The sequence below is a fragment of the Malania oleifera genome, chromosome 1 (assembly GCF_029873635.1).
Source record: "Malania oleifera isolate guangnan ecotype guangnan chromosome 1, ASM2987363v1, whole genome shotgun sequence".
Lineage (NCBI taxonomy): Eukaryota > Viridiplantae > Streptophyta > Magnoliopsida > Santalales > Ximeniaceae > Malania > Malania oleifera.
Window position 1 is genome coordinate 15,387,694 of NC_080417.1, and position 16,401 is coordinate 15,404,094.

Below are 16,401 nucleotides of genomic sequence, written 5' to 3' on the forward strand. Positions count from 1 at the left end.
TAAACAAACAAGTTACCAGTCAATCAATCAAACCAATCAATTTTCCAATCAACCACAATATTCAAACTAAGATAGAAGATTCAGCTTGTGTTTGTTTGCAGTCCTGTAGTTAATGAATTTGCTTTCTTAAAATGAGGTGCAATCCAATACTCTTTCCAAAATCTTAAATGTTAAATAAACTTTCAGTTTAAAGATTCTTTGAGTGTTTCACCAATCAACGTACTCCCTTATGGTTTTCGCAAAGAATGGATCAACCAACGTACTCCCTTTCTGTTTCCGCAATCCCAAAAACAAATTAAGCTTAAGTTTACTTAATATCAAATCTATGTAGTGTTTATGATTAAGGAATTTAAAACATCCACGCAGTTTATATATATATGCTGAAAATAAAGAGCAAAGGAAAGAGAGAGTGAGACCACGGTTTTTACGAGGTTCGGCTTATACCCAGCCTACGTCCTCGCCTTTGTCAAACCACCGAAGGATTCACTAAAATCAGTTCCTTTTCTGGGCGGAACAACACTATTTACACACTCCTTTGATTAGGATAGAGTTTGCCTCTCCAAACGATATACCCTCGTTCGGTCACTCCTTCAATTAAGCTAGAGTCCGCCTCTCTAAGCGATATCCCCATGTTTAGCCAACGTTCCAACAATCCTGGAATCGTTACAATCTACAAGACATACAACAAATAGATGTGTACAAAGAATGCTTTCACAAAGAGCTTATTAGTACAAGTTAAATCTATATACTTCAATCAGACTTACAATATGAAATACAATTGAAGCTCAAAAGAGATTTCACCAAGTTTTCCTTCTAAATGAGAATAAACAATTCAAAAACACAGAGAATGATTGATTAGTTGCTTCCAAAAAATTTCAACAATTCAGATGTACAAAGATGAGAGCAAGAGAGCTTTTAAGAGTATGAGAGTTTCAACTTTAAGAATTAATTTTCAATTACTTGGTATAATTTAATTTGCAAAACCATGTATTTATAGAGTAAGTTTCCTTGTCTCCCAAGTTTCTTGGAGTGTCTCCCAAGTTTTTATAACTTCTAGATTTAAAAAACTAATTTTTAGAATTTTCCCATTAAAGTTCAAAATTTAAATTTTCGTAAGGTTAGTTGGCTAACCAGGCACCTGGGTGGGTGTTTATACAGGGTTAGCTGGCTGGACTGGTAACTGAGAGCTTTTTGTCTCCCAAAAATTAATTCTGTTTAACTAGTCAGTAGACTAACTGAACACAGGTCATTCTGGCCAGTTGGCTGACCAGACAATTTTCTGAGTTATTGACAACTTCGACCCTACTTCACTATTTTGGTCATAATTTTTCATATGTAACTCTAATTTTGATGTTCTTTGTGTCAAAATAAAGGTAAGAGAAATTCATACAATTTTCATGTTGAACACTTTTTAAAATAATGAGTTTTTTATAGAGAAAAATGCTCATCAATGTGGATGTAGAAAAATTAACAAAATTTGGAAAAATCCCATTTTAGTGCTTTTTTAATTCCAAAAACAATTTTAATCTTTTTGAAATATCTTTTGACCTTATAAAAATATTTTCCAAGTATTTTAAAAAGTATCTAGGTCCAAGTAATTATCTTAAGTATAACGACCCAGAAAAATTTTAAACTATTTGAAATAATAAGGAAGATAGAAAGGAAGGAAGAATAAGTTTGTAAAGGGGGGTAACAAGCATTCCTTGACGAACAAATTGGTCTCTTCGATGAGTGTTTTATGTTGGCTCATCGACGAGGGTACGTGTCTCGTCGATGAGGAATTACTGAGAGGGGGTTTTCACGACTGAAATTCGTCGACGAGTTCACTGTTTCGTCGCCGAATTGTGTACTAGGACTCGTCGACGAGTCCATGTGTCTTGTCGACAAATCCCAACGTATAAATAGTGAGTTCTTTCATTTCAAGTGCGAATTTTTTGCATGTTCTCTCCCTCTCACTAGAAATTTGGTCCTACTACCTTCTTTCTTCAATTCCGTGCCGGATTTAACTTGGTTCAACGATCAGAAGCTACCATGAGACCCTTGGGAAGATTCTCTACAATATAGGTGGAGTGGATCTCTGATTTGAGAAGTTTGGGAAACATCTCAAAACTAGGGTAAGTAAAATAATTTAAGGTATTATCATAATTTTGAGGTATTTGGAGCTTAGGAATTATTATAAGGGTGTTTTATTAAGATTTATGGAATTTGGAATTTTTGGATTACAAAGTCTCGTTTTGTTGATTTTGGGTCGAATTTCAAGGAGCAGGTAAAGCGAAATATTTTATAATAACTTTTTAATAATTCTAAACGACTAGTTTCGGGTATGAAATTCCATATATATACATTATAATTTTCTAAACCTTGCTGGTATTGAAAATGTTGCTTTTGATAAATACATTATATTGGGAAAAATCGTGTGTTGAAACCATTTTTGATAATTAATTGATTGTGAATAATGTGAAATGAAGAATTATTGAGAGTGTGAATATCGTTTGATTATGAATTCTGACTGATTGAAAATACTGATGTTGTGTATATTGTGGTAGAATCATGGTTATGTTGAATGATTGGTGGCTATTAATTTAGGTTCTGGTTCATGTAAATTACGATATAGCGTTGGCAGTGATATGAGGAGGTCGTTATATCATACCTGGTATAACCGTCATATAACGTTGGCAGTAGTTTGAGGAGGTCGTCATATGAACGTTTATATTGGGAGGTAAACATTGGCAGTGGTATGAGGAGGTTGTTTACCTATTTACCATGAACGAAGTGTTGTTTTGTATTCTGTATGGTTTGATTAGTCCTATGTGGACTAGTTCTGTGTGGACATTTATGCTGTGGTTTGATTAGTCCTGTGTGGACATTTATGCTGTGGTTTGATTAGTCCTGTGTGGACTAGTCCTGTGAGGACATTTATGTTAAGTATGTTAGGGTCCTGTGTGGACGATTACATTATATGTGTATGTAGACCCTGTGTGGGTAAAATTGAAAACTATATGAATATCCTATATGGATTGATTATGATATGGGTATATGTGTGACTTTAATTAATTAAGTATTTATGGTAAAGTAGATTACTCCACTCGAGGGCTTGCTAAGAAAAGCGAGTACTCTGGTAATTATTTATGGATACCAGAGTAGAGGGAAGCCACTTATATGGGCGGGTGACCTTCCCTATTCTTGACGACTTTACTTGGATACATAACCCAAGGGCTTACTGAGAAAGGTGAGTGCCCTGGTGTTAATACTAGAGCAGAGGAAAACTACTTGTATGGGGGGGAAATTTTCTCTATTCTCGGGAATTATCAGTAAAATATTGATGATTGTGGGTATGAGATTGGTTGGCAAAGACGTTGACCTTGTGTGATTATGGGCACGATATTTGGGCTATTTGTGGATTGTGAATGCATTTTGGATGGATATTTTAATTGTGTATTAAACACTTCAATCGCACATTATTATAAATTATTATTTTCTTTACTGAGAGGCATCTCACCCCATCAATATTCTGAACTTTTCAAGTTATCTAGGTGATCGAGCTTAGATAGCTCCAGGGCGGGGTAGTCTTGTGAGTGGTACTTAAACGGTTATGTCTTATTTTTTTTTTATGTTTTATAATATTTCATCCAGGTTTTGTAATATAGAGTGTGGATGTATGATATAAGTTTGATGATGTATAAATATAGAACTCTGGTATATTATGTTTGAGGTTGCTTTATCATTTTCTGCTGCGTGAATGGTATCAGAGACACGTGTCGGTCTCATAACACTCCAGGCCCCACGTGGTGGGTCTAAGGCATTACACTAAGAGCTTCTTGTATGCATATTGAAATCGAATGAAGTACTTACATAAAGACTTCTTAGATTTTTTGACATTCTTAAATACTTAAGTCTTTATACTTTGTCTTAGCCCTCTCTTCAAGCTTTAATATCGAGTTCATCCTCTCATAGTCGTCAAACTTTAATATATCATCCATGCCTTTAAGTATTCTTTAAGCTTCATATGATCATGTTTCTTTGGAATATAAGCTTCAATTGATCCTTGTGAGTACTTGACCTTGGTTTCACATATGTGAGATTTGAAATATCATCACTCAACCAAATATGTTAACTTCCACTTGTTTGTTAGCATCAAAATAGGATGTTAAGCCTTGTAAGGCCAATAGGGATAAGCCAAAACAGGCTCCCCCTAACAATATGCATTCTTTAAAAATAAGCAGTACACAACTTACGTAATTTTGCAAAAGAAGACATTTCAAATAATATGCATTTAGTTTTGACAATTAAGCACACTTAAGCTCGGACCATTCAAATTATGAGAATAAGAGATATGCAACATTTTACTCAAACAATTCTCCCCCTTTTGGCATCAGCAAAAAGGGTTAAGCTAAGTATAAGAAATTTGGTCATTAAAAAAAAACTTAGGGTAAGAGAACTCCCCTTTAAAAATAAGTTACCCTCCTTTTTAACGTTTAAGTGCAGAAAAATTCTCCCCTTTTTATCATATAGTATTTTGAAAATATAACTCCCCTTTTTGATTTGAAAATTTTGGGTTATATATATGTATATACACATAAATATTTATATATATTTTTCTTGGCAAGAAATGAATTTACATGAGACATATCTTATTTCTTGCTTGTGTGCTAAATTGTTATACCCAAAAATTTTAAATCAATGTCTCATGTAAATTCATTTCTTGCCAAGAAATATATATATATATATATATATATATATATATATATGTATATGAATATATATCCCCCTTTTGATATTATCAAGAAGTACTGGGGGCATGCTTGCTGAAAAAAAAAACTTTAAAGATATTGCAAGCTCAAATTTTACGGTTTATTATTTAAGCACACACTAAAATATAACTAGAAAAGGTTAACTATATAAATTGTAAAAATTTAACAACCCGTGCAAGATCATATGACAAATTTAAAGACTATGTGGCAAGACAATATATTTTCAAAAAAAAATTACAATTAAGCATATGCCACGGTGATCTCAAAATAAATCTAAGCTAAAAGTGTAAGTGAACATGATATGATAGAACTTTTAATTTTGTATGCTCCCCCTATCGTTTAGAATCATAGCTTAGATTATTTAAAATGCTTATACTTGTTAAAAACTAATTTCATTATGCCCAGTGGTATAAGCTTTTGCTAAGAGCACAACTATATTGAGTATAAATTGATACTATCGTTCACATTTTACATTTCATATCCATTTAATTTCATTTTCATTTCTTTCATTTATACTACAACTCCTTTTAGTTGTACATCAGTTAGTCTACATAGATATGCGCTAGCCTACTAACACAGTTCCTTTTAGCTGTCATCAATTAGTTTAGAGCTCCTTTTACCTGTCATTGTATACATGGTTGCATTATCAAACAAAAGCAGCATAATCCTTATAACATTTTCATTCTCAGTGCATTTCTTACACAACATGCATCTCATACATATAACATATATTTGCATATAATTTACACTTACTTGTGTCACACAATTTTACAGTAAAATTCATACATTCCCTGTAAAATAGGCCAACCAACATTTAATGTTCATATACTGAAAATATAACTTTCATTTCTTTCATAATTATCCTGAAAATATCATTTACTTACATCAGTTCATTTTCACATATACATATCTAAATAAACAGCCCTAAGTTCAGAAATCATAATTCAAACGGTTGGCATTTTAACCCATAAGAAAAACATATACATATTTATAACATAATCCATTTTTCCCATTTAATTCATAAAAACCTGATTTAATATATATTTCCCCTTACCTCAATTCTTAAACTACCCCAATAGGTATCCCAAACTAATGCCTGTGATGCTCACCTGGACCTTGGTTCAAAAACCTTAGTTTAATTAAATAAACCCCAAATAAACTACTACTTTTTCATTTTCTCAACTTATAAATCTTAAATAAACTTTTAAAAACCCAAAACTGATAATCCTAACCATTACCTCAACTTAGGAGTGTTTCCCAAAAAGCCCAGTTTAGAAAACTGATTCGGTAGATGTGTAGAGATTCTTCCCTAGAACATCGTAGCGATCTCCGATCATCAATTCGGGCTGAATCCGGGCCGGAAAGCTAGAGAGAAGGTAGAGGGACCGTCTAGAGAGAGAAAGCTAAAGGAAAAATTGATTTCCTTCGCAAGAAAGAAACCTTAGATTTTTATATACCCAGTGTAACCATGTGGACTCATCGACCAGAAGACAGAACTCGTCGACGAACCATTGAAGGGTTTTCGTCAATGAGAGAATGCGTTCATCGACGAAACTTAAAACCTGAAATTCTCTCTCTCGATTAATCTTCGTCGATGAGACATGCATACTCGGCGATGAGGCTAAGAAGATCTCTCGTTGACGAGAAAATGTCACTCGTCGACGAGCACCTACTTGTACCCTTTTTAAAATTTCTTTTCCCCTTTCTTCTATTTCCCCTTTTTCCTTTATTATCTTTCTTATTATTTTAAATAGTTAAAATTATCTGGTTCGTTACATTCTCTCTTCCTTAAAGAATTTCGTCCTCGAAATTTTACCTACTATTCATCCTTTCACATCACTAGAATTCATTAACTCATACAGTTTAATATATATATATATATATATATATCACCATATACTTTTGCATCATAAATAATATAATCATTATATAAAACTTTACATCATCCATTACTAAATAAAATTATCATTATCTTAAATATAATCTCATACCTGCCTCCCTAATGGCATTAGCTTCAGCATGAATCAATGAGTAGACTTGTGCTGGAGCACCTCTTCCGAGTGGTACCTGTTGTTTTCCTCGATCCTGGTTCTGAATAGATACCATAGGCAACGGTTCCCGACAATTTTTTTTTATATGCCCCGGCTTACCGCACCTAAAACAATTAGGAGTGTCAAACCAACATTCGCCCTTATGCCTTTTATTACATTTTGAGCATACAAAGTCCACTGCATCCTTTCCTTTCTTCCCTAATCCCTGACTGACCTCACACTGAAAACTAGATGGTGTAGGCCTGTTCTTCTGCTTTGAAGGTGTTGTGCTACTCTCGATACTCTTTTCCAGCACCGAAACCTTATCAACTAAATTTGAGAAAGTTTGAACCTGAAACCCCACACCCAGCTCATAAATTCTACGCCTCAGACCTTTTTCAAATTTCCTAGCCTTCTTTGCCTCGTTCGGATAAGAAATGGTGTGAAGCAAGAAAGCTCCACAAATTTCGATGCATACTCCGCAACGGTCATCTCCCCCTGGGTCAGATTAGTAAATTCCTCAATCTTTTCCTCCCTAATAGATAAAGGAAAATACCTGTCAAAGAACAGCTTATTGAATCTTTCCCAGGTAAGAGCTATCTTTACCAGCCTCTGTTCCTCTAATAGTTTTGTAGAAAGCCACTAGCGTTTCGCCTCCCCAGTCATTTTGAAAGCGGCATAACGGACCTTCTACTCATCCGTGCAGTCGAGTACAACCATGATCTCCTATATTTCCTGCAGCCATTGGATCAAGTGCTCCTACAAAGGCCGGAGGGTTCATCCTCATAAACTCCTTAATGCTACAGCCCTGACCTGTAGGTGGACAGTTCTGTTCTCTGGGATCTTTCTACATCTCTACCCTAACCTAGCAGGCTATACCCTGCAGCACCTTGGAGGTATCAATGTCCTCATCACTGGAAGTATCTGAACCTTCCCTTCCTTCAGCCTCTATGTCCTCATCTCCATGGTCCATCCTGAAAATAGGACAGAAAATAGATAAGAATTCCATATCATAACCCTAACAACATAATTATTCAATTTAAATCCAACATACATCCAAGTTCTCCTTATAAGGGCTAGTCTAACAATTCAGAAACGAAATCATCTAAGGTTTACCGTGGTTTTTCTGAGGTTGTCGACTGCTTCAGAAAAATCACAGGAATTCATCGACGTATTCCGCCTCTAAACTAGAGAAAAAAATCCTATACTTCCCTGCAACAACCTACTTCTCAACATCTAACCTAACCTATCCATCTAGCATCCTCATCCTAACTAATTCCAATACTCTGGTATAAATCATTCATAGGTTTACAGAATCTAAAATCTATTGCTCTGATACCAAATGTAATGCCCCGAACCCTTAAACCTAGTCCGGTGCGTTATATCGGATTAAATCCTGGTAATCCATAAGTAAATGCCATGTATGCAGCGGAAAACATAACTATGATCCTTAATCATAAAAATACCAGAGTTTACTATTTCTATCCATAATCCATAATAACCATTCATCACCTGTATTCTCATATATACACATATCTCCAAAAACATTCAATATTCACAACATTAGCATGTTCCACAACCATTCATATCTCAGAAGACTTAAAACATAAAACATAAATCATAACTTATATACATCCCAAAATATCATCAAAATGTTTATACCCTTTTCTCTTTTTATAACCCCAAAAATGTTATCAACCTCTAGCTCTCTAAGCTCGATCATGTGGTGGTCCTAAAAAAGATAAACTTGTATTCAGGTGTGACACATCTCAGTAAGAAAGAAACAATATATTAAACCACATGTGACCAACATGAGATTTTTAAATAACATATTAATATCATTCGCAAAACCATTAACATAATTCTAAAATCATTTTTTGAACCTAATCATACACATGCAAAGTATTTACCCACGAGACTACCCAAGGATAAGAGTGATTACCTGCCCATACAAGTAGCACCCCTATGCTCTGATACATTAGGCAACCCAAAGGTCACAACAAAAGCATACCAGGGCACTCACCTTCCTTAGTAAGTCCTCAAGTGATAGATTAATCTCGTACTCACACAGTTCATACAAAAGTTTACTAGTGAAGGCCCCGGAGAATAGGAAAATATACCCGCCCATACAAGTAGTTTCCCTCTGCCCTAGTGCGTTATGCAGCCTACTACTGCATCTGATATAACCAACACACTCGCCTTTCTTAACAAACCCTCGGGCAAAGAGTTTACTTCGACCAAACGTAACATGTTCTAGCGGCATAAATATTGATAATACCATAGTACATTATTATGTCTATCGTTATTCTACCATCCATATGTGTTCATGTTCATATTTTTAACATTTCATTGCATTTCACTTTACGTAACCTTTCACATTTTACATCGTTCACATTTCACATTTCATATCTATTTCATTCACATTTCCATTTCATTTCATTCATTCGTACTACAGCTCCTTTTAGTTGTACATCAGTTAGTCCACATAGATATGCGCTAGCCTGTTAACACAACTCCTTTTATCTATCATCAATTAGTCTATAGTTCATTTTAGCTATCATTGTGTACATGGTTGCATTATCAAACACAAGCAGCATAATCCGTATAACATTTTCATTTTCAGTGCATTTCTTACATAACATGCATCTCATACATATAACATATATTTGCATATAATTTACATTTACTCGTGCCACACAATTTTGTAGTAAAATTCATACATTCCCTGTAAAATAGGCCAACCAACATTTAACATTCATATATTGAAAATATACCTTTCATTTCTTTCATAATTATCCTGAAAATATCATTTACTTACATCAGTTCATTTTCACATGTACATATTTAAATAAACTGCCCTAGGTTCAAAAATCATAATTTAAACGGTTGGAATTTTAACCCATAAGAAAAACATATACATATTTATAACATAATCCATTTTTCCCATTTAGCTCATAAAAACTTGATTTAATATATATTTCCCCTTACCTCAATCCTTGAACTACACCAACAGGTATCCCAAACTGATGCCTGTGATGCTAACCCGGACCCTGGTTCAAAAACCTTAGTTTAATTAAATAAACCCCAAATAAACTACTACTTTTGCATTTTCTCAACTTATAAACCTTAAATAAACTTTTAAAAACCCAAAACTGAGAATCCTAACCCTTACCTCAACTTAGGAGTGTTTCCCAAAAATCCAATTTAGAAAACTGATCTGCTAGATGTGTTGAGAATCTTTCCTAGAACATCGTAGCGATCTCTGATTGTTGATTCGGGCAGAATCCGGGCCGAAAAGCTAGAGAGAAGGTAGAGGGATCGTCTAGAGAGAGAAAGCTAAAGGAAAAATTGATTTCCTTCGCAAGAAAGAAACCTTAGATTCTTTATATACCCAATGTTGCCATGTGGACTTGTCGATGAGAAGATAAGACTCGTTGACGAACCATTGAAGGGTCTTCGTCGACGAGAGAATGCGTTCGTCGACGAAATTTATAGCCTGAAATTCTCTCTCTCGGTTAATCCTCATCAACGAGACATGCATACTCGACGACGAGGCTCAAAAGATCTCTCGTTGACGAGCACCTGCTTGTACCTTTTTTAAAATTTATTTTTCCCTTTCTTCTTTTTTCCTTTTTTCTTTTTATTATCTTTCTTATTATTTTAAATAGTTAAAATTCTCCGGGTCGCTATAGTTTTTCTAAGACTCCCTGAAATTGTTGATGGTTTGGTCCTGTGCGAAACTAATTTCCCTATTTTCTTCCCCTTTCCTTTTTTTTTTTTTATTTATTTTTTATTTTCTTGGTTCAAGTTATTACACCTTTAATACGGTTTAAGATGAATTCCTTAAGTGAGTTTTGAAATAGTGGAAGAGTGATAATTTTAAGTGTATAAAAGTTCTTCCTTCACCACTAACTTTTTTTCCTCACTTTTCATTCAATTCACTCTTTGAAATTGTTTCTGAAAAATGAATTGAAAACTCTCCTATTTATAGGGAATTGAGGGAGGGACATTTTTATAATTTTAGGGATTTCTTAAAGATTAAACAAAGAAAAGGAGAGAGAGAGAGAGAGAGAGAGAGAGAGAGAGAGAGAGAGAGGGAGACGAACTAAAGGGGGTTGGGGGCTGCCCGTTGTCTAGATTCAGATTTGAATCTGAGTGAAATTAATAAGTTGATAATGATGCATTATCCTATATATATATATATATATATATATATATATATATATATATATATAGAGTTGTGCTTTTCCTGAGCTGATTGGGTGCGCCTAGAGTTGTGTTGACGGAGCTACTTCTTGTCGTGTGCCCGGTGCCCAAAGCTCCGACTATTATTGACTTATCAGTTGATAGGATAGCAGGAAATTTTTCTGCTCCGGAAAGTAGGAGGTTGGGAAAATCCTGCCGAGAATTGAGAGGCGGGAGGGCACCAAAGCTACCACCAGACTAGCGAAAGGTTTCCCGACGAGGAGAAGGATATATATATATATATATATATATATATATATATATATATATGTATATGGATAATAAGGATAATGCATCATTATCAACTTATTAATTTCACTCAGATTCAAATCTGAATATGGATTATATATATATATATATATATATAATTTTATAATTATATATATTTATATTATTATCATTATTATTTATTTATTTAATTAATTAATTTTTTTATTTTTTTTATTACACTAATCATGCATATATATATTTTGGGTCATTACAAGGTCATTCACTATTAGTTTCCTTAGACCTAATTGTAATTTAGAGACCAATAAAGTGGTAATAACTAATTAGGTGTTCTGACTTCACTTAGGATCAAAAAATAGATTGGTAATGGCTTCATTGAGTTGCATTTTGATCAATTTCTTAGTCTCACTTTCCACAGTTGTCTCAAACTTGCCACCCGATCGAGGTGATTCAAAGATTCGACCCCCTATTAGAAGTTGACCCTCTAAGACATTGTGATAATAATTACAGTGCATAACGATGATGGATGCTAGGGATAAATGTTTTGTGGAGATAATGATGGTGTTGATTGGAGGATGGAGAAGGTACCAGAACTATGAATAGTTGTTTAGAATGGTTACCCCTATCAGCAGATATGTTGACAAATGTGGTGACTACAGAGAAATTGAAGTTGTGCTCAACTTTAGTTGGTCTTCATGCTTGAAGACGGATTTGAGTGCATTATTTACCTATATATTGGTTGAGATGGTGTTTTCGTCTCAAAGTGAGAGATTGTTGAGCTGAAATGGAAATGGGGCCTTTATGAGCCCTCAATGAGTTGTAGAAAGACAACCTTGATCTGTGTGGAGAGTCAGCTTTGATGTATTGGAGTGTCGGTGCTAATCTCAGCTCATCTTATTGAATTACCTTATTAACCCTCATTACCATCTTCCATTTATGTCCATCTCCATCCATCTATATAAAAAGAGATGTGTGTGCGTGGAATAATATGTGAGTGTAAGTGTAATTGAGTTGAAGGTGTGTGTGTGTGTGTGTGAGAGAGAGAGAGAGAGAGAGAGAGAGAGAGAGAGAGAGAGAGAGAGAGAGAGAGAGAGAGAGAGGTGTAAGAAAAAGTAAGTTGAGTTGAGTGGAGTGTAGGAGCCTCCTCCTTCTCCTATTGTATTTTCTCCCAATTTTAGTAAAGTTCGGTGTACTCCGTAGACATAGGTCAGTTTGGACTGAACCACATTAAATCTTGGTGTTTATTATTGCTTGTGGTGTTATTGTTACTCGTAGATCCCCGACAAGAGGATGGAGGAGGTACCACGACTATGAATGGTTGTTTAGAATGGTTACCAACATTTCCCTCCTTTCCTCTATGTTCCAATCACAAACTACCCTCCCCTTTATGCTCCCCTTGCACCAAATCTTTCCCAAAACATGTCCAAATAAATTATTATTATTATTATTTTAAAAAACACATAAATAGATGTATCTAGGCACCATCCTAGTTTGACCCTAGTTTGAAATTAATTTAAATTGCAAAAAATAGCTTGAATCGCCCTATAAAACCAACAAATGTGGACTTGCCCCTCGAAATTAGGAAATAAAGGTATGAAAATAGCATGAACAAAAATTAGTAATTACATTTCCAATTACTTATCTTCACTTCTTGAATGTTGGAGAAGGAACAAAGAGACAACATTTAGGTTTGAAGAGAGTGATTTTGTAGGCATAATGATGACAGAGACAAAAATTCATACTATTTATTTGTCGACGAGGATGCCTAGGTAGCAAAATTCCCGCTCCAAACCCCCAAACATGACATTAAAATTCACCCAGCACAAAGTCAAAAAGTTGTAAGATCACTTATGCAACAAATTAAAAATTTGACATTTATATGCAGGGGTTCTACGTATTTTAGAATGCAAATCTTTTATTTGGTTGAAAAGAGTTCAAAATTTGAATTTTAATTGGTATAAATTTAAATTAAATATAATATAGAATTATATAAATTTTTTTTCACGGCATGTTTGAAAAAATCTTAAATTTTATATTATATTGAATTCAAATAAAATATAATATAAAATTATATTCAAATTTATTCAAATCTAAATTAACATAAAATCTATATTCCCAAATGGCTCAAAGATGACATAAATTCAAATACAAAATCCTGCATCTATGTTCATTACCACTCCCAAATTTTTTTTTTTTTCCCCAATTTGACCTTTCCATCACGCAGCAAAAACTAGGGCTCAAACAAAGAAGATAAAACCAGGGGCTCGGGTGCGATTGGCAGCGTCAAGCGGGCACAACGGACGACATGGCTGCCTACTATCCTCCACCCACCGGCCTTCACGCCTCTCACTACCCCTACTACCAGGCTCCTCCTCCGCTGCCTCTCGGTGCGGCGGCACCGCAACCGCCGGTGGTGGGCCAACCGCCGCAGCATCTAACCCAGCAGTACCTTCCCCACCAGCAGCCCCATTTTGCTTCCTACGCTGCTCCCCCTGCTCCTCTCCATGGCCAGGGTTTCCCTGGCGAAGTACGGACCCTGTTCATTGCCGGGCTCCCCGAAGACGTTAAGCCTCGAGAAATCTACAGTCTTTTTCGGGAGTTTCCGGGATTCGAATCTTCACACCTGCGTACTCCTACCGAAACATCACAGGTTCTGTACTGGACTTTTACACACTGCATTGGTTGTATGCACGAATGAAACTGAATTTCAGAGATGTTATTGTTACATTTGTGTTGGAAAGATGGTTTCCTACTTTTTTTCCTTTTGTTTTTATTTTCTTACAGTCGTGTAATGGTTTATGCTTTCGTTGGTGTCAAGTTGATTTTTGAGAAAGTTATTCAGAATAGGCAAGGTGGTTTTTGAAAAAACTCACAATTTGTGTTAATTTATTATGGACTAGTTAATTGGGCGGGTTGAAGGTTGGCATGTGGCATGACGTTTCAGCTTTCAAGATGGTAATCCAGTTAGGGCTTGCAAATATTGAATGGGTTAATCAGGAACTTCATCAAGTGCTGCATAATGAGACTATTGAATGAAATCAGGAACTTCATCAAGTGCTGCACAATGAGACTATTGAATGAAGGGCCAACATATATTCGTGTTATGAATTAGCTATGGGTTAAGTTGATGATGTAGCAAGGAGAATGCAACTTGAGTGGGGCTCAGCTGGAGTTTCTATTTTTGTCAGTAGTAAAAGACTATCTTGCTATGCTGGATACATAATGAAATAAAGCAATGAAAATGCATGTTATACGATTATATTACTTTATAGTATTCAACATTAACCCATTTTGTCAAAAGACGAACCCTTGCTGTTGCAGGATCCATATAAAAAGCACAACTTCGCTTAACCCATGTAAATTGTAACCAAATAAACGCAGACCAGTCTTAAATTTCAAACAAAGTTGGAAAAAAAAAAAAAGTCTTGAAAAGTATTGGGGTCGACATATTAGACTCTATTAATTGTTGATGTTGGCAATGCGTGGATATACATCATATGCTATAAGAAGTTAGATTTTAGAACCTCTTAAGGAGGTTTCCATTTAGAATTAAAATAAAATTTGATATAAAATACAAACCTAGTAAAATATGACTTAAAATTGAATGACTACAATATTACTTTAATGTTCAGGTGATGAGTGTTTGTTTAGGCCAATTTCAACTTTGTGAATTTGAACTTGGTTTGGAATTCTTTTTTTGGATAGCAGAAGAAAATTTTATTAATGAGAGAAGAATTTACAAGAGGGATCATGAGACATCTCCCAAAGAAAATCTAGAACAAAGACGATTGTGATTAATATTGAATAATTTTCCTTATAATTTTGCTATGTGACTTTAAATCAAAGGACTACAATACTACATTAATGTTCAGGCTTTGAGAATTTGTTTAGGCCAATTTCAATTGTGCGAATTTGAACTTGGCTTGGATCTAGTGATGGATATTGAATTATTCATTATAATTGCAAGGCAATTGAAGACAACAGTCTAGGGTTGAGCTAGTTTTAGCAGAAGAAGTGGTCATTTCTTTATGTTTTCATGCTCCCATCCTACAATTTTTTTTAGTTACATGCTAGCTTCTTCTTCTTCTTCTGCCGAAAAATCTAATAGCTATTGGTGTATCCCTTTGCGCAAGAGAGCCCCTTTTTTCAAATTGCATTTCCTTAATAGTGTTTCTGGTCAAACCATTGTTTTATAAGTAATTTTGAGGCATTCCTTGAGGTGAGGGACCCTCAAGCTAAAAGCCTTAAAAGTTTATTTTGAAATAAGTTTGCGAATTGGTTTCGGCACTTCGCCTTTTAGGTGGGGCAAGTGACTATGGATGAAGCGCACATTTTTCATGTCTTTTGAGCGTAGTGTACACATGCTGGGATTGTTTGTTTTTGTTTTATTAAAAAGAATTCAGGTGTAAAGTGTAAGAGGGTGGAAGATCCCTTTTGTCTTACAAACACTTTGTCAAACACATAGCTTTTGCGCTGTCCCCCCTCAAGGAATAATTTGGCAACTTTGAACAAACATGACTCCCTATTCAATCCAAAATTGCAGTCTCACTCTCGCTCTCAAGTGTTTCATTCAAGATTGCTCTATCTATAATGTTCTAAAGCAACTTGTGCTTGTTAATTGAATCAAGATCATTAAATAGAATAAAGACCATGTGCTGACTATGTTTAGGTTTTTTACTTTGTAATATCAGGTGCAGGTCACTCTTGATGCGTCAAAGAGTCAAACATATATTGATGTATCCCTTTGCATAGGGACCTTTTATTTTTAAATTGCACTCCTTTCTCCATCATTGTTCTGTTCAAAAACTAATGTTGCTGAAAGGAACATTCTTTATGTCTTTTAAGCTAAGGCATACAAAACACAAAATTTTGGATTGTTTTTGTTTTACTTAGAAAGAACTTAGTGTCAAGTCTTTAAACAATCGAAGATTCCGTTTGTCTTTCAGGTACTTTGTCAAACACATGGCTCTCACACTCTTTCTCCTCAGCGCCTCTTCACTCCAATGACCTTTGTTAATCTTTTCCAAATCTGTTGAGAGATGCACATCAAACTCTCTCTCTGCATATGACTCGAACCCAGTCCCTCTTTATCTCTTTTTGACAAATCACAAATCTAAGGTAGGTGTTGGCTCAGTTATGGCACTGAG

The 16,401-nt window shown here is 34.9% G+C and overlaps 1 protein-coding gene across 2 annotated transcripts in view; it reads left to right on the forward strand.

Moving 5' to 3' along the window:
* Nucleotides 1–13,383: 13,383 nt before the first annotated feature.
* The window catches only part of LOC131160339 (uncharacterized), a 49,032-nt gene continuing 46,014 nt past the window's right edge, over nucleotides 13,384–16,401 (forward strand). Inside the window, exon 1 of one of the 2 annotated variants that reach the window (XM_058115946.1) lies at nucleotides 13,384–13,904. In XM_058115946.1, coding sequence (XP_057971929.1) covers nucleotides 13,560–13,904 — 345 coding nt within the window. In that variant the 5' untranslated portion in view covers nucleotides 13,384–13,559. The remainder of the gene's footprint in view (nucleotides 13,905–16,401) is intronic. The other variant, XM_058115935.1, reaches the window with a different exon arrangement.